The sequence below is a fragment of the Mycothermus thermophilus genome (genome assembly GCF_041956435.1).
Source record: "Mycothermus thermophilus strain CBS 625.91 unplaced genomic scaffold VTJ04scaffold_6, whole genome shotgun sequence".
Classification (NCBI taxonomy): Eukaryota; Fungi; Ascomycota; class Sordariomycetes; order Sordariales; family Chaetomiaceae; genus Mycothermus; species Mycothermus thermophilus.
The window spans coordinates 2,469,202-2,495,817 of record NW_027191432.1 but is presented as its reverse complement, the minus strand read 5'-3'; the positions used below and the strand labels follow the sequence as shown (position 1 = coordinate 2,495,817).

General features: G+C 53.7%; 8 protein-coding genes and 1 non-coding gene across 9 annotated transcripts; 5 read left to right on the top strand and 4 right to left on the bottom strand.

The window, feature by feature from the left end:
* Window positions 1–415: 415 nt before the first annotated feature.
* Window positions 416–3,669, top strand: VTJ04DRAFT_9315 (uncharacterized protein; the record flags this gene model as incomplete). The annotated part of the gene is made up of 10 exons (XM_069367849.1): window positions 416–509; window positions 566–890; window positions 946–1,534; window positions 1,600–1,790; window positions 1,862–1,972; window positions 2,026–2,153; window positions 2,215–2,266; window positions 2,338–2,939; window positions 3,019–3,474; window positions 3,557–3,669. The coding sequence occupies 10 exons, from the start codon at window positions 416–418 to the stop codon at window positions 3,667–3,669; spliced, it is 2,661 nt and encodes an 886-aa protein (XP_069216136.1).
* Window positions 3,670–5,228: 1,559 nt separating this feature from the next.
* Window positions 5,229–6,099, top strand: VTJ04DRAFT_9314 (uncharacterized protein; the record flags this gene model as incomplete). Its single annotated transcript, XM_069367848.1, has 3 exons — window positions 5,229–5,652; window positions 5,721–5,837; window positions 5,900–6,099. 3 exons carry the CDS (start codon window positions 5,229–5,231, stop codon window positions 6,097–6,099), a joined length of 741 nt encoding a protein of 246 aa, XP_069216135.1.
* Window positions 6,100–6,340: 241 nt separating this feature from the next.
* Window positions 6,341–7,710, bottom strand: VTJ04DRAFT_9313 (uncharacterized protein; the record flags this gene model as incomplete). Its single annotated transcript, XM_069367847.1, has 3 exons — window positions 6,341–7,057; window positions 7,165–7,528; window positions 7,667–7,710. The coding sequence occupies 3 exons, from the start codon at window positions 7,708–7,710 to the stop codon at window positions 6,341–6,343; spliced, it is 1,125 nt and encodes a 374-aa protein (XP_069216134.1).
* Window positions 7,711–8,074: 364 nt separating this feature from the next.
* VTJ04DRAFT_t123 lies at window positions 8,075–8,167 on the top strand. The gene has a single exon. It is a non-coding gene; the product is annotated as a tRNA-Asp (tRNA).
* Window positions 8,168–9,638: 1,471 nt separating this feature from the next.
* VTJ04DRAFT_9312 (uncharacterized protein) lies at window positions 9,639–12,354 on the top strand (the record flags this gene model as incomplete). The annotated part of the gene is made up of 3 exons (XM_069367846.1): window positions 9,639–9,984; window positions 10,738–11,067; window positions 11,138–12,354. The coding sequence occupies 3 exons, from the start codon at window positions 9,639–9,641 to the stop codon at window positions 12,352–12,354; spliced, it is 1,893 nt and encodes a 630-aa protein (XP_069216133.1).
* A 610-nt stretch (window positions 12,355–12,964) lies between these two features.
* On the top strand, window positions 12,965–13,863 carry VTJ04DRAFT_9311 (uncharacterized protein; the record flags this gene model as incomplete). The annotated part of the gene is made up of 2 exons (XM_069367845.1): window positions 12,965–13,343; window positions 13,433–13,863. The coding sequence occupies 2 exons, from the start codon at window positions 12,965–12,967 to the stop codon at window positions 13,861–13,863; spliced, it is 810 nt and encodes a 269-aa protein (XP_069216132.1).
* Window positions 13,864–16,626: 2,763 nt separating this feature from the next.
* VTJ04DRAFT_9310 (uncharacterized protein) lies at window positions 16,627–18,736 on the bottom strand (the record flags this gene model as incomplete). The annotated part of the gene is made up of 4 exons (XM_069367844.1): window positions 16,627–17,393; window positions 17,478–17,663; window positions 17,724–18,020; window positions 18,088–18,736. 4 exons carry the CDS (start codon window positions 18,734–18,736, stop codon window positions 16,627–16,629), a joined length of 1,899 nt encoding a protein of 632 aa, XP_069216131.1.
* Window positions 18,737–20,417: 1,681 nt separating this feature from the next.
* Window positions 20,418–22,592, bottom strand: VTJ04DRAFT_9309 (uncharacterized protein; the record flags this gene model as incomplete). The annotated part of the gene is made up of 4 exons (XM_069367842.1): window positions 20,418–21,202; window positions 21,268–21,468; window positions 21,566–21,859; window positions 21,932–22,592. The coding sequence occupies 4 exons, from the start codon at window positions 22,590–22,592 to the stop codon at window positions 20,418–20,420; spliced, it is 1,941 nt and encodes a 646-aa protein (XP_069216130.1).
* A 1,435-nt stretch (window positions 22,593–24,027) lies between these two features.
* VTJ04DRAFT_9308 (uncharacterized protein) lies at window positions 24,028–25,883 on the bottom strand (the record flags this gene model as incomplete). Its single annotated transcript, XM_069367841.1, has 3 exons — window positions 24,028–25,042; window positions 25,100–25,705; window positions 25,777–25,883. 3 exons carry the CDS (start codon window positions 25,881–25,883, stop codon window positions 24,028–24,030), a joined length of 1,728 nt encoding a protein of 575 aa, XP_069216129.1.
* Between the last annotated feature and the right edge of the window lie 733 nt (window positions 25,884–26,616).

The following is a 26,616-nucleotide window of genomic DNA, read 5'->3' as shown; positions in this document are numbered from 1 at the left end:
AAAGGCACTGGGATTGAGGCCGAGGTGATCGGGATCTGCGGTTGGGGCGTGCTGTTACCTTGGCCCCATCATGCGAGGAGCACACAGAGCAAACATGTCGCGGCTGAGCCTATGTCTTAAATCATAACCAAGGGATGAATGCCACTTCTACAGGTTCGTGAGCGGTACCTGATCGGAGCGACGTCCAGTCACTTCATGGTACCGTGCCACCTTCCAAGCCGGAGGTTGGTTGTGTGGTGTGTTGTTGCGCAGTTGTTCATCCTTCTTGGCCTCGGTACTGAGCTCCTGAATCCAGCTTCACAAACCACCTGGACACCCAAGAAACCTGAACCGAGTCCGCATCGAGCCCCCGGGCCCCTCCCATCTGCATTTCACTTCTCCCCGCGGCGGGGCAAGCAGCCGGGCAGCAGACACCATGTTCCTCCCATTTGAGGCTGGCGAAATCCACAGCATCATAGAGATTGTCTACAAGGTCATCCAAGTCGGCTGGAATCCCGCCCACAACGCGAGTACGAGAAAGACAACACCCCTTCCCCTTTTCCCTCATTGCTGACGCCGGTTGCAGGCCAACAATATCTCGAGTTTAAGAGAGACGTCGAGACCCTCCGGAAGCAGCTTCGAACACTTGAGCGAAACATTGGCCTGGTCGAGGACAATGGAAGGGTCAAGTTGGCGCCCAAGGGCCAGTTCCGTGAAATCTTTGCCGACTTTCGGCACACCCTTGACGAGTGCTATCAGTTCCTTGAGAAGCGTAACCGCTTTGCCACCCAATCTGGCCCTCTAGCAAACATCCAATGGGCCCTCTGGGCCAAGGACGAGATGGACATGCACCGTGACCGCATCGCTGTGCTGAACCTCAAGTTGAATCTTGCATTACAGTCACTCCAGATGTGAGCTCCCTTCCTTGCCTACGCGGTACCATATCATGTCTTAACTCCCCCCTAGAGATTCGGGCAAGGGTGTAGAGCTCCTGGTTATTGAGCTTACCGCCCTCCTGCTCCAAAAGCTCGATGGCATTGAATCGCGCCAGGCCGAAACTCTTGAACTCCTGCGCGCGCACAACCATGAGGTTCGGGTTCTAGAGACCTCATCTTTGTCGCGGACCACGACCCAACGTATCATTAGGATCGATGCCCGGCTCATCGATCGCTTCAAGTCCACCACCGCCGAACGCTACGGAGGCCTTGTTCGCATTCCCTTTAGCCATGGTATCAACGAGGCCATCTTCTACTTAGACCGCGCGACAAACTGGATTGAGCGGAGAAATGAGTCGGAAGCTCTTGTGGAGCGTCAACAATCGCAACTACCACCGGTCCCCTGGCAAAGACGTGCGTCGCGCCAAAACTCTATCATGGACGAATATTATTCGGGCGCATTCCGTTACTCCCGCCTCTACCGCGCCTATTGGTTGCTTCAAACAATTAAGGAGGGCAGAGAGTACCAAGAGGCGTCACGCCCTACTATGGCCAACTTTGAGCGACAATATCCCGTCCTGGGCATGACGGTAAAGAGGTTTGTGGACAAGCTCGAGGAGGTGCGTTTACCTTTTGCCCCTGACTTTGTCATGTTTGGCTGGTAAAAGACTGACCAAGCGGACAGAGCATCCTCGACGCTTATGACAAGCTCTCCCAAGAGATGGCCACGGCGCCCATGGCTCAGCAACCCACGGTGGACCAGCTCATCCAGGCGGTAGAGAAGGACGGCGATGCTTGGCGCTTGTACTGCGAGTGGGCGCCCCCGGAGGAAGAGGACGACGACGTCTCCAAGATGGGGAACTGCGTTGAAACCTGGTATGCGAGTATTTTTACCCTGATGATTCGGGATGTTCAGGACTGGTCCAGCTAACAGTTGAACCTGGCAGTGCTCTCCGCAGCACATCCACCTGCTCAAACAAGACGGTTCAGATATGGAGCAGGGAACCGCCAGATGGAGTCCTCACATTCGTCATCATGGAACCAGCACGCGGGCCCATGTAGGTTATATCTGATCCCAGGAGAATTGAAGCGCATGCTAACAATATCCGAGATACCGCGTCGTCCTCCGAGAAGATAGAATAATTCCCGAGTTCACATACCAGAACTCGTCTTGGTACTCACTTCGTATCCATCTCTCGGGCCGCGACGACTTCAGATTGTCCTTTCCAGACAAAGGAGGTATGTGCTCGACTTCTGTCTTGGAATTGATGTCTGGGGACAAATAAGCTAACTGGAGCAGAACTCTTCATCGCCCAGCAGTGGCTGACGGGCTACAAGGTCATTGACGACTTGTGAGTATTAATTCCACGCCTCCCAGTCAAGAAAACAGATGTAGAACCCGAATCGCTAACCTGCTGCTCAGCGAGCGAGTCAATGTGGTTCAACAGCGTGCCACTTGGGCCAGCGGCGAGCGGCTCAACATCTACGGCCGGGTCCAAATTTGGAACTCAACACGAGCCCCTCCTGGACCCCAACTGCCGCGACAGCTGATCGACCCTCCATCTCCTCCCAATAAAAAAGATCGTCGCGAGTCCACCAAGTCGTTCGGATCAACTCCTCTCAAGCTCCTTTCCCTGCCCAATTTCTCTCGCTTCTCGCTCCACTTTCCATCGGAGAGCAAGCTCCAGCTTGCCAGGCCCCCAGTGCCGAGCACCAGTAGCGCCACCCCTGACCTCACGGCTGAGTCGACCCTCACTGCACGCTCGACCTCGTCCTCATCTTTCGACAAAGCTGGCGATAGCGATGACCTCGGCTCCTTTTCCTTGCCACGGCGCCGGACTACAAATCTTATCCAGGTTGACGACCGCGGAAACGTCGGTTGCATTATTGACGAGCCTGACCCCCCGCGGTTGGTAATCTTCGTGCCACCCGAGTCATGGCAGCCACAGCCTCAGCCGTACGGATCGAGAAGGTCTTCGGCTGCGGGAGGACAGCCGGAAGTGGCGTCCCTGCTTGTTATTGATGGTGAGCGTTTCCTCGACACGTCTCGAGTCTCCTGGACGAAATACCAGACCAAAGACCCCCACTAACCCCACCCTCCCAGTCGACCAATACGTCAAGATCAACCCAACTCTCTGCAAGTGCCATGAAGATGATCTTCCAGCCTCCAAGCGTACCTCTCGCCTCCCAATTATTGACCGGAACAACATCCTGCACTTGCCCCCTGACTCCGAGTATTACGGAAGCCCACCCTCGCCATCCTCCCCGACCACCTCTCCTCGCTCGCCGGGCCCCGTTAATTCCTTGCCGACGCCGAAAAACCAACCGACGGATGTGCGGTGCCGCAAGGTCATCCTCGAGGTGGCCAATGGTGCGTCGGGCATATCTGCGCGAGAAAGCGTGTGGCCGATGGGGACGAGTGGAAAGAAGGCAACGACACAGCGTCCTCCAGGCGGCGTGGTGAACTTGGCAGGGGCGGGCCGGTATCAAGACGGCTATGGTCTGGGCAAGGTGGCAGGAAACATGAAGAAACTGAGTTTGAAATTTGGGAGTGTCGAGGGTGAGTTGTTTCTCTTCTTGCCTCTTTGATGATTTGCCTTGCCTTTTGTTGCGATGGCACCAAGCTGACGCTCTGTCTTCAGAACGGATCAGGTTTGTGGCTCACTTCAAAAACGTCCGTGACTTGTACATCATGAGGTACAACGAGTCCAAGCAGCCTGTGTCCTCTGACCCTCCCAAGCATGGTCGTTATTAATGTGTTCTTTGGCTTTGGATGGGGGGTTCAGTAAGGTTCGGCGTTGGATAGATATCCTCCCTGTATTGTCATTGCCAGCGTTGGTTAGCTAGATACCCTTGGTTTGTTTGGTAATGGATTATTAACTATTGCGTTCGTTTGTATTGATGACGGTGTTTACATCACTTGTCTATTCGAGCCGTGGTTGATTGATGTTCGACGGAGATCACGTTTACCGGATGTGAATCTGCTCGTCATGCGCAAGCCTGCCTCGGCTGGCGAAGAGATTCGGACATGCCGGTACCAGCGTCGTAACAGTAAGTATGAATGAGACAACTTCGTCACTGTCACACCGAAGCAATAATGCTGAATGCGATCTTGACAACGATGGAAATGGCGGACTACACTCAGCCATGGGCTCCAGCGGCGAGAATAGAAGTCGAAAGGCAACATACTAATGACCTCGTCTGGTCAACTGCCAGGGCAATTTGTGCTGCTTATGACCATGGCCGCTCGATTGATCTCTGACTGTCATCTGCTGAGGTTACATCACTGTCTAAGATGGGAAGTTCATGACAGAGTCGGGGTGACTTTGTGTGGGCTGTCCAAGTCGGTTCTCCGCTGCAAGCTTCGGTTGCCTTCTATGTGCAAAGTGCTATGTAAGATATGAGTATACGATCAAGTGGCTATTTATTTCTCAGTGGAGAAATATCAGTGCATCAGCGTGCACATGGGAAATGTATGTGTTTTCGAGGGGCTCGGGGGAATGTTCACGCCGTGAGGTGTAAGTGGTGTTCCATCGGCTCCACGGGGATGTAACCTCGACCTGCTTGATCAAGGCGGCGCAAGGCTGAAGTGGGAAGCTACACTACCCACCTACCGACATTGAACCCGCATTGTCGTCGCTGGCGATGGGGCTTACGTTCAGCTGGATTTCACGTGGTGGCATAGCTTACGCTGTATGGGTACGGGGTGCATGCGGGAGTGTCCGTCAAGGTTACCTCGCATCAGGGGTGATGCCGTTGCTTTTCGACAGTACCCAGATCCCGGATGGAATTACTGTCGGCGTTGAGAGAATGCTGACATCACCGTTGACTGACGCGCTGGGGCTCAGCCTCCTCACAAGAGACCAAGCTTTGCGGGTCTCCATCGTGATGCTACGCTGCAACGGGCGAGTTTCCCGAAGTGTTGGAGATGCTGCTAGACGGTGGAGCTCTGGGTATCCGCTGTTGCGACGTCAACACCATGTTGAGGATCGATTCTCAGCGCGACAATGACGAGAAATAGTTTCTGGTGTTTGGCCGTCTTACAGTGAATGTGAGAGTTGGAGTGAGATGGGGAATTTTGTGCCTGGTATCAAGATGCTGTCATTGATGGAGAATGAGAAAGAAAGGGGACGAGAAACAAGTATAAGAAGCCCGTCTTGATCTCGACTCTGAACGCCATCATCACCATCAGCATCAGCCAACCAATCAAGACAGCTTCATCAGCTCTCCATCCAGCAACCTCTTCAACTCAACCACCTTAATCTTCTCGCTCCCAACTCTTTTAAACCACCACTACCAACCACCACTTCCAAAATGAAGTTCCTCGCTGTCGCCGCCGTCATCGGCACCGTCGCCCCCCTAGCCAGCGCCTTCACCGTCACCGAGGACTTTGTCGACTGCTACGCCGGCCCCAGCACCAACTATGAAGTCGAGGAGGTGTACACCCCCGACGACGACATCACCGTGACGTGCCAGCGGATCGGGGACTCGGACCAGAGCGAGGAGATCTGGTACAAGACCCAGAACGGCTGCTACATCCAGGACATCTACGTCCACACCGGCAACGAGACGGTGACTGCGGTTTGCAGCGATGATGGTGACGCGGAAGTGAGCACCAACAGCACCATCGCTGCTCGGGACTTGTTCGCCAGGGCGAGCGTTCCTGGGCCAGTCAAGGATGACTATCCGTACAAGAGCGGGTGCGGTGGTGTTGATCCCTGGAAGTACTACAAGTGCCGTAAGTATCCCCTTTCACCCCAACATGCTCGTGTAAATAAGACCAGGAAATCTAATGATGCACAACAGAATGCACCTCGTTCGTCGCCTTCCGCATCAACAAGCGCCTTGGTATCAACTTCCACAACCGCTACAAGGGCCAGACCTGGGGCAACGCGAACCAGTGGGATGAGGCGGCCAAGAAGTGTAAGTACCCTCTTCTCTCTTGGACATATCTCTCAGTCCTCTACTGACATATTACAATGCAGCGTCTGGTGTCAAGATCAACAAGACCCCCAAGCCCGGTGCCATCGCCCAGCTCAACCGCAACTCCGGCCACGTCGCCTGGGTTTACAAGGTTGACGGCAACAAGGTTTCGGTCGAGGAGTACAACTGGAACAACCCCAAGAAGTACGGCAAGCGGACTGTTGCCAAGACTGCTTTCGACAACTACATCCACCTTCGCTAAGGGGTTTGTCAGGGAAATCGCTCGGTCAAGGGGTTTGACTAGTATCGGATGGTGATATATGGGGGGTGTGTTGGAAAGGGGATCTTTACTTTTTTTCTCGGAGTTGGGGTAGTGTGTTTTCTCTTCTTGTAGGGTCTTTGGTAGATCTTTCTTGGTCTCAGGCGTTGAATAGAAAGGGTGTTCTCATTACAAGTTCCCAGTTTCCTCACCACCTGTTGCAGGAAGACTCTCCACCCACAACTCACAACCTAGAGTCCTCCTTTACTGAAGATCTCAAATACCCAGCCCTTACCCCCTCCAAAAACAATTCATCAATCACCTTAGCCGCCTCCTCTGGCTTCACCTTCAACCTCAAAAACATATGCTCCCCATTCGGCCTTTTCGCCCCATCCGCCCCATCCTTACCAAACTCATCTTCCCAAACCCACCTGTTCCATCCCTCCTTCTCATCCATCACATTCCACCCCTTCCTCCCTTTCCCTCCAACCTCCTCAAACAACCCACACTCTATCCCCTTGACCGCGTACAAGACAACCAGCGGATCCCACGCAGGCCTGGCTTTCACTTTGCCTTCTTCAGTAAACAACCCGCCGTAGGTATACCACAGGTACGCCATCCGCACCGGATCTCTCCTCCACGGCTCACCGTTCAAAAAAGGCTGCATCAGCGGCCCCCCAGTCAACACATTGACGCCCACGTCGCGGCCGAGGAATGTTATCCGCCCGGGCCAGGCAGAGATGACGTGCGCGGCAGCGGGGGCATGGGAAGCGTTGGGGCCGGAGAAATTCCATGCTGGGCGGAGGGGACGGGAGACATTGGCTGGGTTGGGGTTGGAGGAGGACTGGGAGGGGGGATAGTTGCCGCCTTGGATGACGAGGTGGGAGACCTTGCGCGCGACGAGGGCGGGTCCGGGGAGAGGGAAGAAGGTGTCAGGTGGGGAGGAGAGGAGGGCGGAGAGCTGGGAGGTTCATAAGTATCGTCATTAATATCACTACCATTGTCGTGGTCGTCGTTGTCGAAAGATCATGGTCCACTCAAAGAAGAAGATGAAGGCAAAAAACTCACATTATCCAAAAACCCAATCGACACCACCGTCACACTCCCATCCTCCGCCTCGCTCAAAACTTTCCGGTACAACCTCACCGGATCCCACGCGTCCTCGGCGCGGCGGTCCCAGTCCAAACTGCCCCCGCTGTGGCGGAAATGGTAGGCGACCTTGCTCACGAACTCGCCCGCGACAAAGTTGCGCGAGTCGAAAAACACGGCGTCGCTCAGTGGCCGCCGGATCCCGACCGGCACGTGGCCCCGCCCGTAGTGGCCCAGGATCCCCGACACGGCCAGCGCCGAGTAGCGCGACGTCTCGTTGACGTTGACGGCGAGCAGGTTGGACTCGGGGAGGGTGCAGGCGAGGAGGAGGGCGCCGGCGTCGCTGGGAGGGGGTTTAGTAGCATGTTTGATTGGTTGGGTGTGTGGTGTGGTGGCGATTGAAGGAGATTAGAATAGGGGGAGTGAGTGAATGGGGGCGAGAGAAGGTGACCGGGAAATGGTTGAGGCAAAGGGGACTTACTCGACGTCGCTAAAGATATCGGTGTCGATGATGAGGTTTTTCATGATGGTTGAGTGAATAAAACTTCGCGGGTTGTACCGAGTGGGTGTGTTGGTGAGTCTGGCGGGTTGATCAGAGGATATAAGCATCGCCCCCGCACAAGGCTCACTCAACAGTCATGAACCTCTCTGTCTGCCTTGTGCGCCTGGACTATGTATCTACTTGAGATCCGTAATTGGCACATCCAAGTCATTGAACTCCTGAGAACCGAATGACAAGATCAAAAAAGATCCGTGGTTTGTTTACACCATGGTGCAAACTCAGGGGTAACCTTAGCCTGGCAAATGCCTAAACCCCACCAACATGCTCCTCATAGACCCGCCTAGCCGACCACTCCGCCAAGCTACGGTCAGTGCACACACTGACAAATCTTCCGTAGTATAGTGGTTAGTATGTGAGCTTGTCATCGGATCCTCGGTCCAAGACTCGCTCGAGACCCGGGTTCAATTCCCGGCGGGAGAGCCACATATTTTTTTTGCCCTTTATTTTTGAAGTCTGGGCTACGTCATGATGCCGGTTTTCTTGGTCATTGATTGACCTGTCTAGGGCCTCTTTTTAAGTACCATGTATCTGATATTTGCTGGATCCTGCATCTTGGAGCTTACTTAGCACACAACCTTGCTGATTTTGGCCCCAAGAGGCAACATCAACACCACCGTTGTTCTTTGAAAGAGAGATGCATTCTGGATCATAGGCAAACATTACTTCGGACCATACCTAGTAAAACCTTACCACCGGACAGTAGCGCTATTATTTCCATACACAACCCTAACCCGTGCAGCTGACGACAACAACGACAAAGACTATACGAAGTTTCCCTCTGCCACCGCCGCCGCCGCCTCTCTCCAATAATAGACTGTAGCCTGTCAATTTAATTGTCTTTCTTACGCATGTTGGCTGCTGCATGGTGATTGAGTCGATATTCTAAACCTTCTTGACGATGATGTTCGTCGTAATGATGGCATGGTGGCAGTGCTTAGGTACCTTACGGGGCAGGGTTGTCTGTGTAAAAATAGTGGGCTATTACACGGCGCAGAGCGTGTGCGTATGTACAGTCCAGCGTAACGTTTGCCTACGGGATGGAATGCATTTCTCCTTTGAAAACTGCATGGCGTTTGAGACAGATGGCCATGCCTACAAGAAAGAACTAAGTCCCGTCTGTTCTCGCCCACCGGAGCAGACTTGAGGGTCGTGGCTGGAGGGTGAAACGACCTCTGGGCCACGGCTGGGATGGCAACCTGTCAAGATATGCGTTATGGTCATCACGGATTGTGGCGCCAAAAGCGAATCCGTTGATGGTGCTTGAGCCAGTGCACCCGATACGGCGTCTCCGATGTGCAACACGGATAAACACGATTTGGTATGATCTCTTGAGTCCAGAATTAGGATGTGAATGAGGGGCATGTAACGAAACAAAGGCGGGAAGCATGTGCTGTTGTCAGTCATGTCCTCCGGACGATTAGGCTGAAGCTGGGGCAATTCCTTCCCCTTTCCTTTTAAGGCACGTCGCCAGCAATCACCATGGATGGTCCTCGCCCAAAACACAGGTGTGGCGTTTACAGTTGCTCGTGTCCAGCCACCAGAAGATGCATTGCTGCCTTGTTCACTCCTCGTGTTGGTCTTGAAGTGAGTGCTAGGTTGTTTCTTGATACATATGAACCTGCCTGCCGGTCAGGAGTGTCCGCCTATTATTTCAGCATTTTCATTTTCGGCAGAATCAGGTGCGATGCGGTGATGGCATCACATACTCGGTGTACCCGATTTGTGCAAGGCATTCTGTTGTCAAGAGCTGGGCTGCTTTGAGGAGGGAGGAGGAGGAGGGAAGCCTTCTATATAACTCAGACTCAGCACCAAGACCTCTTCTCGTTGGTTCTTCCCTAATAGTTTCTTTCAACCCACAAGAAGGAAAATGAGACTGAGTCTGTTATTTCAAATGCTCATTTGCCTCATCTGGCCACTCTGCGCCCTTGGCGCGGTGTTCAGGACGACGGCGGCGGCGGCGTCGGAGGCAACACCCTTTGGCGAAACCATCTTCTCCATCTACCCTGAGCGGGATCCTTATTGCCCAACAAACTACACCCCAGATGCCAATTACAGGGCATGCTGCGGTCCTCACGAGACGGTCACTAGTGCTCTGGGCCCCGATGAACATATGTCGCCAGCATGTTGTTTGTCATCAGCAACGTGCACAGGGCTGCCGCCCAAAATGTACGACTGGACCACAGATGACGCGGGATCTATAAGCGTTATCACCCCCACCGAAGAGACCAAGGTCATAGGTAAGTCAGAGATGTGTGCCGGCGATGTGTTCTTTGAGTAAGAGGTTGGAGGCTAATGAAGTGATAATGCTTTGCAGAACCCACAGCCACGCCGACGGATGAAGCACCACGAGCACTGGCCCAAGCTGGTGGAGGAGGGGGGGTTTGCTATTGGAACTCTTAGTGTTTCTGCTTCCCTGAGTCTTATCATCGTCTTCCCTGTCTTAGTCTTCGTCATCGTTTGTGTTTTCTGCTTCTGGCGATGCTGTGATTGAGGGTTGGTGGAAGAGATATGGACGGTGTTGTTAATGCGATATTTCCAAGGTCAGGGCACATTGCTTAGGGACGTACTTTAATCACATTGCTTCAACCTGGGGTGACTCTATGTAGGCTCTCTCCGATCTTGTCTCAGCTCTCCACAAACCACGCGTGGTCTGATGCGGCTGAATCAAGCAATGCTCTGTGGGCAGCATGCCCAACTAATAGTTCTCAGCCTTGCGCATTTGGTCTCTCAAGTTGGATTGTGAGCCGATGTGTCACCTCGTTGCTGGCTGTTTTCAATCACCATGGCTACAAGTATAAGTCAAAGGCTGTGTTCCCAAAGATCGAACCCGTGTGGTGTTTTCATTCCTCTGCAATCCCTCACCTGAATACGTAGGAGCGTCGACTTCATGGTGGCTTCGCCGTGCTGTTACGATGACCGAGAAATAATTATGGGATCGAAACGGACGCATCGCTTCCTCTTCCTGACCTGTGCAACACTATCCGCCGTAGCTCGCGCAGCGACAGTGGACCTCGCGTCGTTGATCGGAATAACGGAGCCCTATCTGGACTTTGTCATTACCCCAACGCCGAGTTGTCCGCCGGGGTTCCCCTCTGGCACGGTAACGGGTGATCAGTACTGCTGCATCGGACTGGGATCCTATGGCGTTGCCGCCGTCACCGGCCGTGATGGCATCGTGTCAGCGGCATGCTGTAAGACCAGGACCGTCTCTTGCACGGCGGCTTCGTTGCTCTGGGGTCTGGAGTACGAGACATATGGCGGCTTGACATTCTTTGTTGTGACCCCTATTGCAGTTCTGACGCCGCATTTTACTACAGCTGGTAATGCACCTCTTCCTGGGCATCGAAATATGGTAGGGTCAGGAGCTAACAAGACGTGACCTGGTCTCAGAGCCAACTACGACAGCACGGTATAACGCCACTGCGAGATATACCACAACAAGCTACCCCAGGGTTACCACGACGGCTGTCCCACCTAGGACTGCGGCAGTTATCCCTCCCCCAACCACGACACTTGTCCCTGATACTACCACAACGACGAGCGATGTTGACCCACCAACCACATATATCGATGCTCCAACCACAATAATCCAAAGCGACCCACCCTACACAACAACAGTTGACAACCCGGATGACCGAATCCAAGAAGGGGACGAGTCCGAGGACGAGGAGGATAATACTACTACTCATGACACCAACGATGACCAAGAGTCTACCACAGAAACCGAAACTTCCGTCAAGCTCATTCCCACGACCACAAGGATGTCCTCCCATCCTGGAACTACGGCAGAGGGTGGAAGCAGTCATACCTCTAGCAGCAACAACAATAATAACAACAACGACGACGATAACGACAATGACAACGGCAACAGCAACAATCTCGGCACGGGTGCCATCGCGGGCATCATTGCTGGTAGTGTCGGCATTGTCGCCGCCATATGCTTTGCCATCTGGTTCCGGTTCCACACACTGCGGAAAGGGGGGGACCAGAACGAGGAGGCTCCTCAGCAACCCTCATATGGGCCAACGCTAGGGCCAGCGCCAGTACCAGCGATGCAACAACAACAGCAGCAACAGCAAGCCTGGAAACACCAGAGCTACTACTCCGCCTCATCCGCATCACCGCAACATCAGAACTTCCCAGTCCCTCGCCCTGGCCCGTCCCCGATGCCTGGATATTATAATTATAACCCGAATTACTCTTCCCCATCCATGCCACCGGAACACCAGAACTACTACCCATCCCCATCTCCAGCATCTCCATCACCTCTAGCGCGAGCGGAACTCTCGAGCTCCCCTTCTCCGCCCCCTCCAGCAGAGCTCTCCAGTTTCCCGTCCCCGGCCGAACCAGCTGAGCTCTCGGGCAACTACTACCCTACCCCGTCGCCGCCAGCAGAACTCCAAAGTCACCCTCCCCGGTCTGTATCAACATCACCGGGAGTATTGGGCCAGAGTTATTCTGCCTCTACAGCTTCACCAAGTTACCAGGGGTATTACCCCGCCTCGTCTTCATCGCCGCCGCCGCCGCCGCCACAAGCACACCAAGATTACTACTCTGGTCCGTCCGCGCCGCCGCCGGGTCCTAGCAACCCGGGGCCGTGGATGTAACCGTAGCTCCCCGCCGGCGGGAGTACCTGATGTATGTACATACAGGCAGCGGGAGGATAAATGGCGTCAACGGAGGTGGGAAACTTGCAGGGCTACGGAGCGATTGATGAGGATGGCGAGAAGGGGTTGGAAGCCCTTGTACCCTTGTCTCGTTCAGAATGCTGATGGGATTTGGAATCATGGGCCGCGGTAAAATATTATAGGTACCTATGAATATGAGCTTGATGGGCTTGAAGGGACTCAGTTCTTGGGTGATTGGAGCAATCCTGATGCCCAAATCTCTCGAGATCCGTGATGCGCGCTGCTTTCGTTGATGCCACACCGCCCGTCCCTGATGGAATATTGCTGTTGAGGCTGAACTCACCCAACCCACGTGGCTTGCGTTAGCTTCCGCACAGTCAACCGCCAGCTTGGGTTAGGTCTGGCCAATGATCCCCAGAAACCAGGGTACCGATCGTATGATGCATGAAGTCTGAGCTGTTGATGTGGCTGGTACCTATAAAAGAAGCTTCCTCCCATGCTTGTGTTGTCTTGGAGTCATGAGAACCCGATGTTGTTCCTGATAACCCGAAACCAATATCACCAGTGATGTGATGCCCCCAGACCCAAGATGAAGCCAAACCCGATAATATCCCCCTTCCTCCCCCTCCTCCTCGCCTCCAGCGCCATGCCCGCGGCCGGCGTCGAGACAAGGCATTACATGGCCATCATCTTCTCGGCCTACCCGACGCGCTCGCCGCCTTGTCCGCCATTTTGGACAGCCGACGCGGGTTACCATGGGTGCTGCAAAGTAGACGAAGTTGTCGTTCCAAGCGTGACCGGCACCGACGGCCAGGCGTCGCCCGCCTGCTGCCACGAGGCTGTCACATGTACGGGGACTGCGCCGGTCATGTTCGACTGGACGACGGATGGGCAGGGGTATTTGGTCATCCTCACGGGGGATGTTGCGGAAACGAATGTGGCGGGCCCGACCGCGACGGACAGTTCTGGTGAGCACTCCGTAATGCACCTCCGGATGTACGTTGTAGGAATCTAGTGTTTAGGCGCACACTAACTCTGGCTCTTCCCGCGTGAACAGTTTCGCCTACAACAACAGATGCCAACTCCCAGCCGACCTCAACAACAGCCGACGACGACCAGGAAGACACAACAAACACCAAGGACAACGAGGAACACACCACACACCTAAACGAAGCCGACGACGGCGCGATCCCCACAGCAACCGACAACTCCAGCAACATGTCAACCTCCACATCCTCACCCTCAGCAGGCAGCGACGGCAGGTATGGCGGCGACAGTTCCTCGAACAACGGCGGTGGTGGTAGCAACGTCCTGGGCGTGGGCGCCATCGCAGGCATCGTGGTGAGCTGTGTCTGCTCCGTCATCGGGCTGATCTTTGGGATCTGGTTCCGGTTCTACAAGCTCAAGCGGAAAGAGAGGATATGGAGGGAGACGATGATGCGGGAGCAGCGATATGCTGTGCCGGGATCGGGATCGGGGCGGTGGTAATGGGTTTGGAGGACTGGTTTGAGGTCGGAAAGGGGGTTAAGGATAATGGGGGTATAGAGGGCATATAGACTACGAGCATCGGTTGGCGCTGGGCTGGGTTGGATGGAGTTGGGTTGGGCGTCTTGGGTTTTGTTGTTGAGTCTCGGGTCTCCTTGCTACGACATAACGTGCCCGGTTTGTCTTTTTTCTAGATACATACAGGAACGAAGGAAGGGAGAGGCTTCCATCCATGACCACCTTCTTGAATCAGAGAAATGTCTGCATAATCAGACCTAGACATGCTGGCTAATATAACCAAGACTGATGATGAACTCCCCGCCAGGAACTGAGCAACAGGCTAGGTTAATCCTGTAATAAATGGGTAACCCTCCTGTAAATGGTGGGAAATCGAACGTACTTCTTCATCCGTGACTTCCACAATCTTTCCACGCTTCGACTCTCTTTGCAAGGTGTCCTGGACATGAGCGTGAGCAAGCCGTATATCTGAGAACCGAGTATCCCGACCGAGCCAGAGCCTGAGAGATATTGATTCAAGGTTGGGCAATAGACGCCCTACGTCGATAAGGGCAAATAGCGTGCAGCCTGTCGTTGTCAACTTTAAATAGACTAGGTCTGTGTCGGCTTCATATGCTAATAATTCATAATAAACACCAAACGAGGCATTCGTTAATCTAGTCCATATGCAATGCTAACCAAAGTATTGGAGTAATAATCAACCTACCAACACGCCTGATTGAGACAGCATTCTCGCCAAGTTTCTCCAACCTTATTCCAGTCATTAGTCTCCGATATCTTACGTCTGTGTTTCCCTTTATGAAGACCTGGTCCGTGCCTCGAACAACCTGTGAATCAGGTCCAGGTATTATTATTTTTAGCGAGAGACGTACCAACTGAGGTGGCATTTCCGGTACTTCTCGTTCCAGACCTCCTTGAAAAGAAATGTGTTCATGCTGTAGTAATAGTACCTCGCTTCGGCAGACACCTGCTTACAGACAAACAAGAGGGAGTAGCCAGGGATCACCTGGAGCGGCCCAATAAGAGGGCGTCTATCACTGAATGAATAATTGAAGCGAAGCGCGCAGCGCGGAGCTTCAATTAAGGAACTTTCGTTCTGAAAGCAGAAGCGGAAGCAGCACTTCGCTTCATTTACTAGCCTACCCCCTGTCGAGAAAGTTATTGGCAATTGGTCAGTTGGTTTTTAATAACGTCAGAGTTGATTCTCGAGATCGTTAAGAGGAAGGAGGTTTTAGTGTTAAGGTCGTTGGTACGTTTTAGAAAGCGCCGCAGGCAAAAAGCGTAAGCTTACTTACTACCGGACCCAGTTTCCCCTTACTATTGCGTACGCGATCACGGTATATAAATCGCAGGGCGCTACGCTGGACCGAGCGGTTCTTAACATCTCGGGGAAGGATTTCCAGGCCAGCTTGACCTACGTCGCGGTGAGCCGCGTTAAGACTCTCGAAGGGATTATACTCGAAGTGCCTTTCGATTTAGATGAGCTACGGCTGAATAAGGGAGTCAACTACATCGATAGGAACGCGGATATCGCTAGGCGCGCTGCTTAAAGGGTAACTATAAGCCAGGTCCCCTAAATTCTAGGCGAGATTGACCTGTACAACGAGATTTAAGCATATATATAGGATTAGAACGGTAAATTGTCATATATTTGAGTATATATTTAGGTAGGAATCAATCAACTTTGTATAAGTTAGAAACTATGTTTTTTTCGCGATATAAGACTAAAACGACTAAAAACAAGTTATTTCCCGGCCTTCAACAAACTGCCGATTCGTCCAGAGAACGCGTTTTTTAAGGTCTTTTGGACTTTGTTCAAGTTTTGAAGTTGTCTCGCTAGCTGCGGGTTAGGGTTGACGCTGCTACAGACTCCTAAGATGGGGGGGTCAAGGGGGGCTATGCCCCTCTTGAAGAACCATATGGTTGAGAAAAATCCGTGGAAAGAAAAAAGGAAGTATGGTTGTAGTTGGAGAGGGCTTCAGTGGGTGTGTGTTAACCGCTGTATTAAAGAATCGCGTAAACTGCGCTTCGCCTCTCCTTGCCCTGGGCTCACCCGGAGGGACTGAGTCAGGGCAATATCTAGTAATTATAGCGCGGAGCAAGGTCAGAGCATCGTCCCTCACAGCCCCGTCCATAATTGTCAGCAAGGATGACCTACTAAGGGTACTTGATGGGACAAATAAGCGTTCCCTCTGAAGGCCGGAGGACGAGTTCGTATTATATGTTGAGGCGGATCTCGGGCGGAAGTGACAGAAAGCCAACGCGACTCCGGGAACCAGGATCGAGGCCACCCTTCTCCTCCCCCGGCACAGCGCATGGTGCTTCGCGGGTGAGTTTTGCCCCCATTGTTTCAGTTGCTGAGAAACAAAGCCGGGTTTCTGAGAGTGGAATGGCGAGAGGTTGACGAGACGAAGAAGGCTGCTCTTATAATTAATAGCTAAGCTGAGAGGCCAATAAGATGCAGGGCCAATTAAAGCCAATCTTAGCCAGTGAGGGGGAAAATGTGGTGAAGAGCGCCTGTCAACCTCGCCTAGATTCCCAACCAGGACAACATACGAGGCTGCTGTTGAGGAGGTTCAGAGTACGCCTCGTGGCTTTCAACATGTGTTGGTTGACGCATTGGACACGAAAAGTGCCTGACAGCCTTGATATGAACCACTCACTACTTGCCTAGGTATTTCCCCCATATATCTGCCACAAAGTAATCAAAAACACATCTCATTATTTAATTATCCTCCTCCATCCCTGTCAAACATACTTCGCCTTCTTGGGAAACTCATCCCTCACATCGTTCCACAAATCCAACTGATACAAATTCGAATACTCTCCCGTCCCCCTCCTCGTCCCGTAGCGGATCGTGCCGCTCACGTTCTTAACCCTATCCGCGAGCCGCCCGGTCGGCGCGATCGGCCCCGTCTCGACAACACTCAAAGCTGTCCGCACCAGGCGCGCCACGGCAAGCGTGCTCTGGTGGTCGATCACGGGGACGTTACGCGACACGAGCCAGGTTACCAGGACCAAGGCCACGTTGAGACCGAGGACGCCGGCGAGGATGCCGATGGCCCGTTCCCATTTGACCTCGAGTTTGGTAATGATGATGGGCTCCTCTTTAGCTGCTGGGTCTGCTTTAATGTGCGGGAGCTTTACCTGTGCGCCGATGATGGTGAGGATGGGACGTCGGGCTGCGAGGTTGGCCATTTTCACCTCCAGTTCCGGAATCGCCTTGAGCGTTTCATTGAGAATTGACCCGATTGACATGGCATATTCGTCGTCTAAGTAGTCCTTCATGAAAAAGATAGGGGGATTTTTGCCCGTCGCCGACCAGTAGGAGATGTAAAACTGATGTTTCAGAACTTGATACGAGAGGAGTGCATGAGAGACGTTGATAAGATCGTGCCCTGGGTGTTTGGTAAGGACGGCGGTGCTAAGGCCGGTCTTTCCTGGACCATGGGTAATGCAGGTTTTGCACTCGAAGATAAGGGCATAGAAGTTTTCCCTGCTGGGACCGAACATATCTGCAGTTTTGGCGGCATTGTGTCGTCAGCTTCCATGACTATGTCTCTTTGCTTGATGAACAGGTTCAGGACAAGGTGCCTTACAACTTGTCGCGCAGCTGTCCGAACTCCGGAAGTCGTAAGGGTTCTTCATCGCCCATATAGTACCTAGCCCGAGCTGTTCTTTTGCATGCGAATCGACGTTACGACCACACTGGATGTTGTAAATGACGGACTCATAGTCCTCATACTCGGTCCAATTGCTCTTGACAGGATAACAAGCGCCGTTTTCTGCGATTCTGTAAGCGTTCTGGTTCAGGAGGGCTCTTGGTTTGCACAGACAGCGCTCACCAGTTACGTTGTATGGCCTCTTCCCTATGAGTTTCCCATCCCTGTCGTAAATGTCATTAGAAAGCCAAAACCGGCCCGTGCATGTAGAAGAGGTGTGCACGATCTTGTCTGGGGACTGTCGTTCCTGGAGGCCGCGCCACTCGTGGAGGTGGTATGTATAGATGACGGTGTTCTTGTCAACACTGCGATCCAGGCCATAACCGCTAATATTTTTCATGTTGTATGTGGACTGATCAGACACGTTGAACAGCGTTGATGCTGCGTTGTATCCGAGGGTGTGAAAACCCTCCAGCTTGTCTGTGGTAATTCAGGCGTGTAGTGTCAGCACCCACCAATCTGATATCGTTGAGGCTCACACACACACCTTTGGCTACATGAAATGCGTTGGGCTCTCCGGTGCTGTAGTTTCGGAGCGCAAACTCATCATGACCAAAGTCGGTAACCTCGAGGGGGTAGTTGATTTCAATGCTTTCGTTGAGGTTGTACACCAGCCCGAATGCCGCGACGCTCAGAGTGCTGATGGTAGTAAATACCAAATAGAGCAATGCAACAAATGTTGTGGCAGACCACTTGTGTTTCCGGAACTGATGGCCAATAAGCCTTATGGTTCCCGTAGGATTGTGCATGCCGAGGATCAGGTCGACTTCGTGCGGCGTATACTCATGCCGTGCCAGCAGCGGCCAACGGATGGTACCTCCTAGCACATGAAGGAGAGAGCCAAAGCATAGGCTGACAAGGCCAGACAGCAGCAGAGTCACAGTGTTGAAGATTCGTCGATCCCACGTTGGTATGTCATCTCTGGAGCTGTAGTAAGAGAGACAAACCAAGAGGATGGCGCTGCAGACCAGGCCGGCGACGAGACGCCACGAGACACTCCACCACGAGAGCCCCCGACGTTCAAACTGATCGTCCGGGCTGATGGGAGGTTGTTGCAAGAGGCTCTCTTTGGCAGAGGCCAGACCCTTTTCATCGCGATGGGATCGCAGATCTTCTGAAGTGTCAGAGATGTCCATGGTAAAAGGTTGGCTGCAGGGAGGATTCGGGAAGGATTCGAGGTGCTTGCGTCTGCTACATAACCCAACGGTGAACAAAACATAACGGTGAACAACAGCGCCGGGAACCTGAGCAAGGGGAGAGACTCTATATCATTCCTCCATACCTCCACTTACACAAGACGGCACAGTCCACCCTGGCATTAATGCTCACATCTGCCTGATCACGACAAGAATCACCAACAGACAGAGCTAATGCATGGCTGCGACGTTACACACACACACACACACGGCTCAAGCTGTTTGGAGTGGAAAGAGTTCCGCGCTTCGCGTAGAGCGGCTGAACATGCTGAGGGGCAGCTGTCCGTTACGAGATGTGATGGGCTGCGGGGCATCGTTGCAGGTGTGACGCCTCATCGTGGCACAGGCTCTGCCGCGTGAACCAGAGTTACCAGGCGAGGACGCCGCACACCTGCGTCGCAATTTCCCCTGCCCCCTCTGTTGTGTAACTTCAGCGCTTCTTTGTGTAACTTATCTTGTGTAACCCAACTCTGCTCCCGTCTCCCATTGAATTCCCTCCGTCTTTCCCCCATACTCGAAGCACTCATGCTGCTACACATTAGATACCACCTTGGGTACCCACGGCTGGAAAACGACTTTCAATTCCGCATTTCCTTACTTAGCTCGTAGAGGTAAGCTGTCCACGGGAGGCATGATGTGAGGGGACATCCCCGGGATATATAACTGTTGTGGAACACCTTACTACCTGGCACAGGCACCATTTGGGACCCGTTTTCCTCAGCGGTGGAGCTCTGGTCCAGGTTGCGCTTACCCGCAGACCTCCAGGCACTGCCAGACAAAGAACGCATGTAGATCAGGTATCTTCCCTCAGGGCAGGATGGGAGCTTTGCTCCGTCCTTTTCCTCCTCTCTCCTCATCTGAGGCTGATGAAAATATTCCTATTCCCTTGATTTGGGGGCTCGCCGTTGCCACTGCCGCATAACGTCAGACCATCGCAACTTCGGCTCAACCACCGCCTGAACAGGATGCCGATACATGCTGGCTTGATCAGCAAGAATCAGGGGCCAAGTACTAATAGATAGCTTGGTTCGCGGAGCAACCCCAATATCATCAATATTGGAGTTTCAGTCCTCCGATAACAACTATTATTAACACGAGTTGAGAACACCCACCACCCTTCAAAATGAACAGCACCTCCATCAATCCCCCAAGCTCATGATATTGTTGTGGCCAATGTGTGGGATGTGCTAGAAGATGGGGTTGATCACCATATCGTCGAAACGAGCTTCATACGCAATAAATACCTATTCAGAGCTTTCGGGGTTCATTATTCTCAAGACTCACTACGGAGTAGTATGTTGTCGTGCTGATGAGCGCCGAGCCTCTGTGAATGAAGCCACACGCTCCAATTTAGCCTTTACTACGCTGCTGTTCCATCCCCCACATGCTTCGGGCGAAGGGAACTCTTCGCCAAACGCTCCAGAAACCCTCTTCTGGAGCTCCAAACAGGGATAAATAGCCATTCACTCGCTCTATTTTCCTTTGTATCTAGTATGCGGAATTACACACTCTTTCCCCTACTTTTTCCTGCACCTGGAAGCGTGTGGCATGTCACCCCCATATATCTGCCACAAAGTAACCAACACACATCTCATTATTTAATTATCCTCCTCCATCCCTGTCAAACATACTTCGCCTTCTTAGGAAACTCATTCCTCACGTCGTTCCACAAATCCAGCTGGTACAAATTCGAATACTCCCCCGTCCCCCTCCTCGTCCCGTAGCGTATCGTGCCGCTCACGTTCTCAACCCTATCCGCGAGCCGTCCGGTCGGGGCTATCGGCCCCGTATCGACAGTGCTGAGGGCCGTCCGCGCCAAGCGCGCCACGGCCAACGTGCTCTGGTGGTCGATCACGGGGACTTTGCGCGAAACGAACCAGGTCACCAAGACCAAGGCTACGTTGAGAGCAAGGACGCCGGCGAGGATGCCGATGGCGCGGTCCCATTTGACCTCGAGTTTTGTGATGACGAAGGCTTGTTCTTTGTCATTCGGATCTTCGGTTACCCGAGGTAGCTTGCTCTGTGCGCCGATGAGGGTGAGGATGGGCCGCCGAGCAGCAAGGTTCGCAGCTCTCAGCTCACGCTCTGGTAGGTATGGGCGTGCTTGGTTAAAGGAATGAATTCCGAACTGTGTGTTATTCTGCAAGATGTACTCTTTGTCTGGGAAGTCCTTGACAAGCCAGTAATTCAATGATTCGTTCTTTGCGTCGATTTGCCCTCCGAAGGTCATGGTAGCTCCCAAAACCTGGTAGGCGAGGAGCGAATGGGCAATGCTGGAAACATCCGGCCTCGGGTACTTGGTGATAATGTCAGTGCTAAGACCCGGCGCGCCCTCAGCGTGAGTGAGACAGGTCTTGCACTCGAGGAGGGTGCCCACTCTCATGGCTTTCCCATCGACGAATATATCTAATAATAAGGGATTCGATATTAGCATTGATACGTCAGAAATGGCAAGTACAATAACAAATCACGGAAAAGTTCATGGCGGATGGCCTTACGGGTCGTCGCGCAGGAGTCGTCTCTCTTTATATAAGGAGCCCTCATGCCCCAGAGTAAGCCTCTCGTGCCGAGTTGATGGTCGTTGTCGAACTCCCGACCGCAGAAGAGGGCGCCGAGGAAGTCCATGTATTCCGGAATATTTGTCACATTGAATTTACAAAAGAATTGGTCGCCTGCGAACGGGTAAGTGATGTGAATGCAGACGGATTGCTTACACATCTTGGTTGCACCAGATACAATCCATTAAGAGACTGTAAATCAGGAACCTACCAGTCAGGTTGCCACGAGCCGTCAAAAGTGAACCATCGGATGAGTAGATTCCATCTTGCGCCAGATACCGGCTTTTGCATGTAGAAGTGCTGTGAATGATCCGGTTCGAGGAGGCATATTCCGCCGTGCCCACATACTCGCGGAGGTGGTAGGTGTAAGTGACAGTGCTCCCGTTGACTGTGCGATCCAAGCTGTTGCCGCTGATGTTTTTCATAGTGAAGCTCGACGAATCCGAAATGTTAAACATGGTAGGAACAAAGATTTGTCCTAGCGTCCCCATGGAATCGAGCATGTCTAATGGTTTGATATTATGTGGTGTCAATGTGCTCTCTCGTTGCTACGGCATGTTGAGATTTGCGCCCATACCTTTGGCATCACGAAGCCAATCCACATGAGTCTTGTCATCATACTCGGGCGGGTCCTTGATCAAGAATTCCTTGTTACCAAAGTTTGTAACCATGACCGGGTAGCTGACTTGGACGTTCTCCTTGAGGTTATACACCAGGCCAAACGCCGCGACAGCAAGAGTGCTGATGGTAGTGAACACCAAATAGAGCAATGCAACAAATGTTGTGGCAGACCATTTGTGTTTCCGGAGCTGATGTCCAATAAGCCTGATTGTCCCCGTGGGATTGTGCATGCCGAGGATCAGGTCGACTTCGTGCGGCGTATGATCACTCCGTGCCAGCAGCGGCCAACGGAGGGTACCTCCTAGCACATGAAGGAGAGAGCCAAAGCATAAGCTGACAAGGCCAGACAGCAGCAGAGTCACGGTGTTGAAGATCCGCCGGTCCCACGTTGGTATGTTATCTTTGGTGCTGTAGTAAGAGAGACAGACCAGGAGGATGGCGCTGCAGACCAGCCCGGCGACGAGACGCCACGAGACGCTCGACCATGACAGCCCTCTCCGTTCGAACTGTTCCTCCGGGCTGAAGGGAGGTTGTTGCAAGAGACTCTCTTTGCCAGAGGCCAAATTCTTGCCATCACGATGGGGTCGCAGGTCTTCTGAAGCGTCGGAAACGTCCATGGTCGGCGCGACTAAATGCAGGTTGGCCGCGGGAAGAATTTGGGAGGTGCTTGAGTCCGCCACTTCCCAAGAAAGCTAACGGTGACCAACAGGGCTGGGAGCCTGGGCAAGGGGAGAGATTCTAATAAGTATAATATCCCTCCTCCGTACCTATAAACCTCCTTCACCTACAGCACCCTGGTAGGTATTAATGCTCATGCCTGCCCGATCACCAAAACAAATCACCAACAGACCAAGCTAATGCATGGCTGCGACGTTACACACGCGGCTCAAGCCGTTTGAGTGGGAACAGTTCCGCGCTTCGCGCAGAGCGGCTGAACACGCTGAGGGACTGGCTGCCCGCTACGAGATGTGATGCGCTGCGGGGCATCGTTGCAGATGTGACGCCTCATTGTGGCACAGCCTTGCCTGCCTTTAAACGCCAAACAGATGGTGAACCAGAGTCAGTCTTCAGTAGGTGAGGACACGCGCCGCACATATGCGTCGCATTTCCCCTGCCCCCCTCTTTTGTGTAACTCCAGCGTTGTGTAAACTCAGCTTGTGTAACCAATTCTGTGTAACCGGACGCTTCTCGCTCCGTCCCCCCCTCTGCTCCATCACAGGTTCAGCCCGACCACCTGGATCGGGTCGGGCTATCAATTCTGGGCTGACCAACATGAATATCTGCCGAGGCACGTTCTTAATCCGTGTAGCACATAAAGCCAGCCCAGTAATTATCATGGGATTCAAACCCCGCATAACAACCAACAGTTATTCCTTCACCGAGGTATACCGCCTATTTGTACTACTCGGTAGTAAGTCTTGAGAATAATGTGTCGAACCCAGCCAGGTCTGAATAGTATGGGGCGTGTTCGACGAAACGGTGATTAACCTCGTCTTCTACCACCTCCCACACATTGACCAGGGGAACTGTTGGAGGTCCCGCTCATTTGAAACGTGGTAGGTAGTGGTTCTGAACTCATGGCCCTGACCTCCGAGGACCGACCCGACTGAAGGAGTCCAACAACTTCTCCGTTGCTCTACTACGTACCGGTAGTCCGACCCGACTTCTCCGGAGCCCAGGTCAACCACGAAGCGAAGCGCGATGTCAGAATAGAGATTTTGTCATCAGGTACATGAGCGCGCCAGTCGGAGCACGCCTCTCATCCGTCAACAAGTCGGTTAGCTTATTGATAACTAAGGCAGTCTCCATGAATTGGTTAATACTTGACTTGTACCACAACTCTCTCAATGCACCATTCTCCCATACCCACACACCGCCAAGCATAGGTCCATCCTTGTAATATCTCAGACGATAATCATGAACATGCAAGAACACCCCAACCGAACCTACCAACCTACCCATGGTAAACAGCACACGCACATATAGATATATACACATACAATACAATCCAACACCCCCCTCTCCCCCCTCTTCCATCTCAACCAACCTCACTCACGCCTTGTACAACAAATCCAAAAACCCCCTCGCCATATCCACCACCACACTCTTATTCGGCAAGCTCCCAGCAACACCATACAGCGCCGCCGTGTCGCCCGTCTCCTTCTTCTTGCTCTCCGCTCCCAACGTCCCCGCCTGCGCCTGCCTGGCCCGTTCCTTCTCCCTCTCCCCCTCCACCACCGCCTCCAGATCCGCCGCCAGCCGCTCCCACGCCCTCGCCACCGGCAGGGTAAACGCGACGTGCATCGCGGGCGGGTTCTGCAGGGCGTTCAAGTGCCACCCGCGCTCGCCCATCGCGTCGGCAATGTCATAAATGCTCAGCGCCGACCGCGGTTTGGTGCGGAGCGCGACGACGCTGACGAGCGGGTTGCCCATCACCTCGAGCTCGGCCTCGCACGCCGGCGAGGTGCGGACAAACTCGATAAAGCTCTTGGCGGCGCCGACGATGGTCTTGCACGCCTCGACATACCCGTTTTCGCCGACCGCCATGAGCGAGGCCCAGCAGGCGGCGATCAGCGCGCCCGGCCGCGAGCCGGCCAGGCCCGGGGAGGCGTAGACGCCGCCGGACCACGAGGGATCGACAAAGTACTGGTAGGCGCGGAGCTCCTGGGTGCGGTAGAGCACGGTCGAGTTGCCCTTGGGAGCGAAGCCGTACTTGTGCGTGTCGCACGAGATGGAGGTGACGCCCTTGACACGGAAGTCGAAGGGAACGGTGGGGTAGCCGGCCTTGTCGAGCAGGGCGACCATGAAGCTGCCCAGGCAGCAGTCGACGTGGAGCGGGATGCGGTGCTTGAGGGCGAGCTTGGACAGGGCCGGGATGTCGTCGATGATGCCGTGCGGGAAGTTGGGGGCGGAGCCGACGAGGAGGATGGTATTTTTGTTGATGAGGCGGGCCACGCGACGGACGTCAACTTGGTAGTTGGGGGCTGGGCAGGCGACGAGGTGGATTTTGATCTTGAAGTACTCGCCTGCCTTGCGGAACGCGGTATGCGCCGTCTCGGGGAGGATCCTGGCCGGGGGTTAGTTGGTTGTTACGGAAAGGCGAGGGGGGAAAAAAGTTGCTAACATTTCAGGCTCCTTGATGTTGCGCTCAACAAAGGCCTTTTGACGCGCACTGAGGCAGGCCATCAAGATGCTCTCGGTACCGCCAGCCGTAGTGACACCGGCGGCGCCAGGGGGCGCGTTAAACAGACTCAGACACATGGCAACCACCTCGGCCTCCATCTTGCGCACGCCCGGAAACACATCCGGATGGATGGGATTCGCCACGGTGAACTTGCCATACGCCTCGGTCTGGAGCTTGATCAGGTCGCTCTCGCCATGATAGACGGCGCCCGACACATAGCCCTCCTCCCAGCGCACATGGTCCATATTCGCCAACGTATCCAGCTCCTTGCGCACGGCTTCCTCGGACCAGCCTTCCTTGGGCAGGGTCAAATACCGGGTCTGGTTTGCGGGGACCAGCTTGGTCTGGAGCTTGGCCAAGGCCTCATCGACCTGGGCGCGCACTTTGGTGCGCACGCCGGGCATGTTGAGGATCCAGCCGTAGACGATGCGGCGGGCTTCTTGGTAGAGCTCGAGCAGGGCGCCGATCAGGCCGCGGCCCTTGAGCTTCCAGTAGGCGCGGCGGGTCCATCGCAGGCAGAAGACGAGGAAAACTAGGGATTTGATGCTGCGCGCGTGAGCATGTGTTAGTGATGCGCTTGGCGCGGGAAGCATTTGGGGACGTGGTAGACGGCGTACACCTCGATGTTGAACAGCGCCCAGGCGTCCGGTCTCCTGGAGGATTTCCTCCGGACCGTGTCGAAGCTCTGGCGCAGGCTGACGGGAATGCTGTTGGTGCCCGGCATGTTGGCGCGGGTATCTCTCGAAGCGAACGAATTTCGGAGGTTAAGAAATCCAACAGCTCCCGACTCTCATTTACGGAGTACGTGGAAGTGTGTTGTGGATATCACGGACGAGGCTGACTTCAACCGGAAGTTCCGGAAACAAAGAGGAACCGACGGAAAGGAAGCAATTGGCCCAACAATGCCATGAACTGGAGGTTTTGTTGGTGACGGAGGACGTTGCAGAGCCTCAGCCAGGGCAGGATGCAAGGGAAAAGCAGAAGCTTGAAAGTGAAATCGGCCCCCCCAGGGATGGCGCCTGCGGAGCTAATCAACGGCCACTGCAGCCCTTTTTCAGTGGTAAGGTAAGGTAAGCGAGCGCAACCCCACCGCGCCCCGCGGACCCCCGGGAGGCCGGAGCCATGCGACGCTCCCGTTCTTGCCGTCCCGTTGATGCAGCTTTTGTTCTTCGGAGCTTTGACTGCACTCACGAGGTGGGGCCGAGATGCAGTGATCACATGCTACTACTCTGCCCGTTTCTCCATTGACTAGTAGCTTTTTCCCCCTCTTTTGTGACGAACAACGTGTCCGTCCCTTCCAGGTTTTTGTGATGAGACGTCAGTGATGATGCAGTTTGTCCGGGACTTGATTCATCCACGTTTTTGACATCCAAGAAATGGGGGAGAAAAAGAAGGGGTGTCCCTGTCTTTGTCTGGCAGCTCAACGGTCGACGCCGCCAAAGCCTCGGCATTACGTC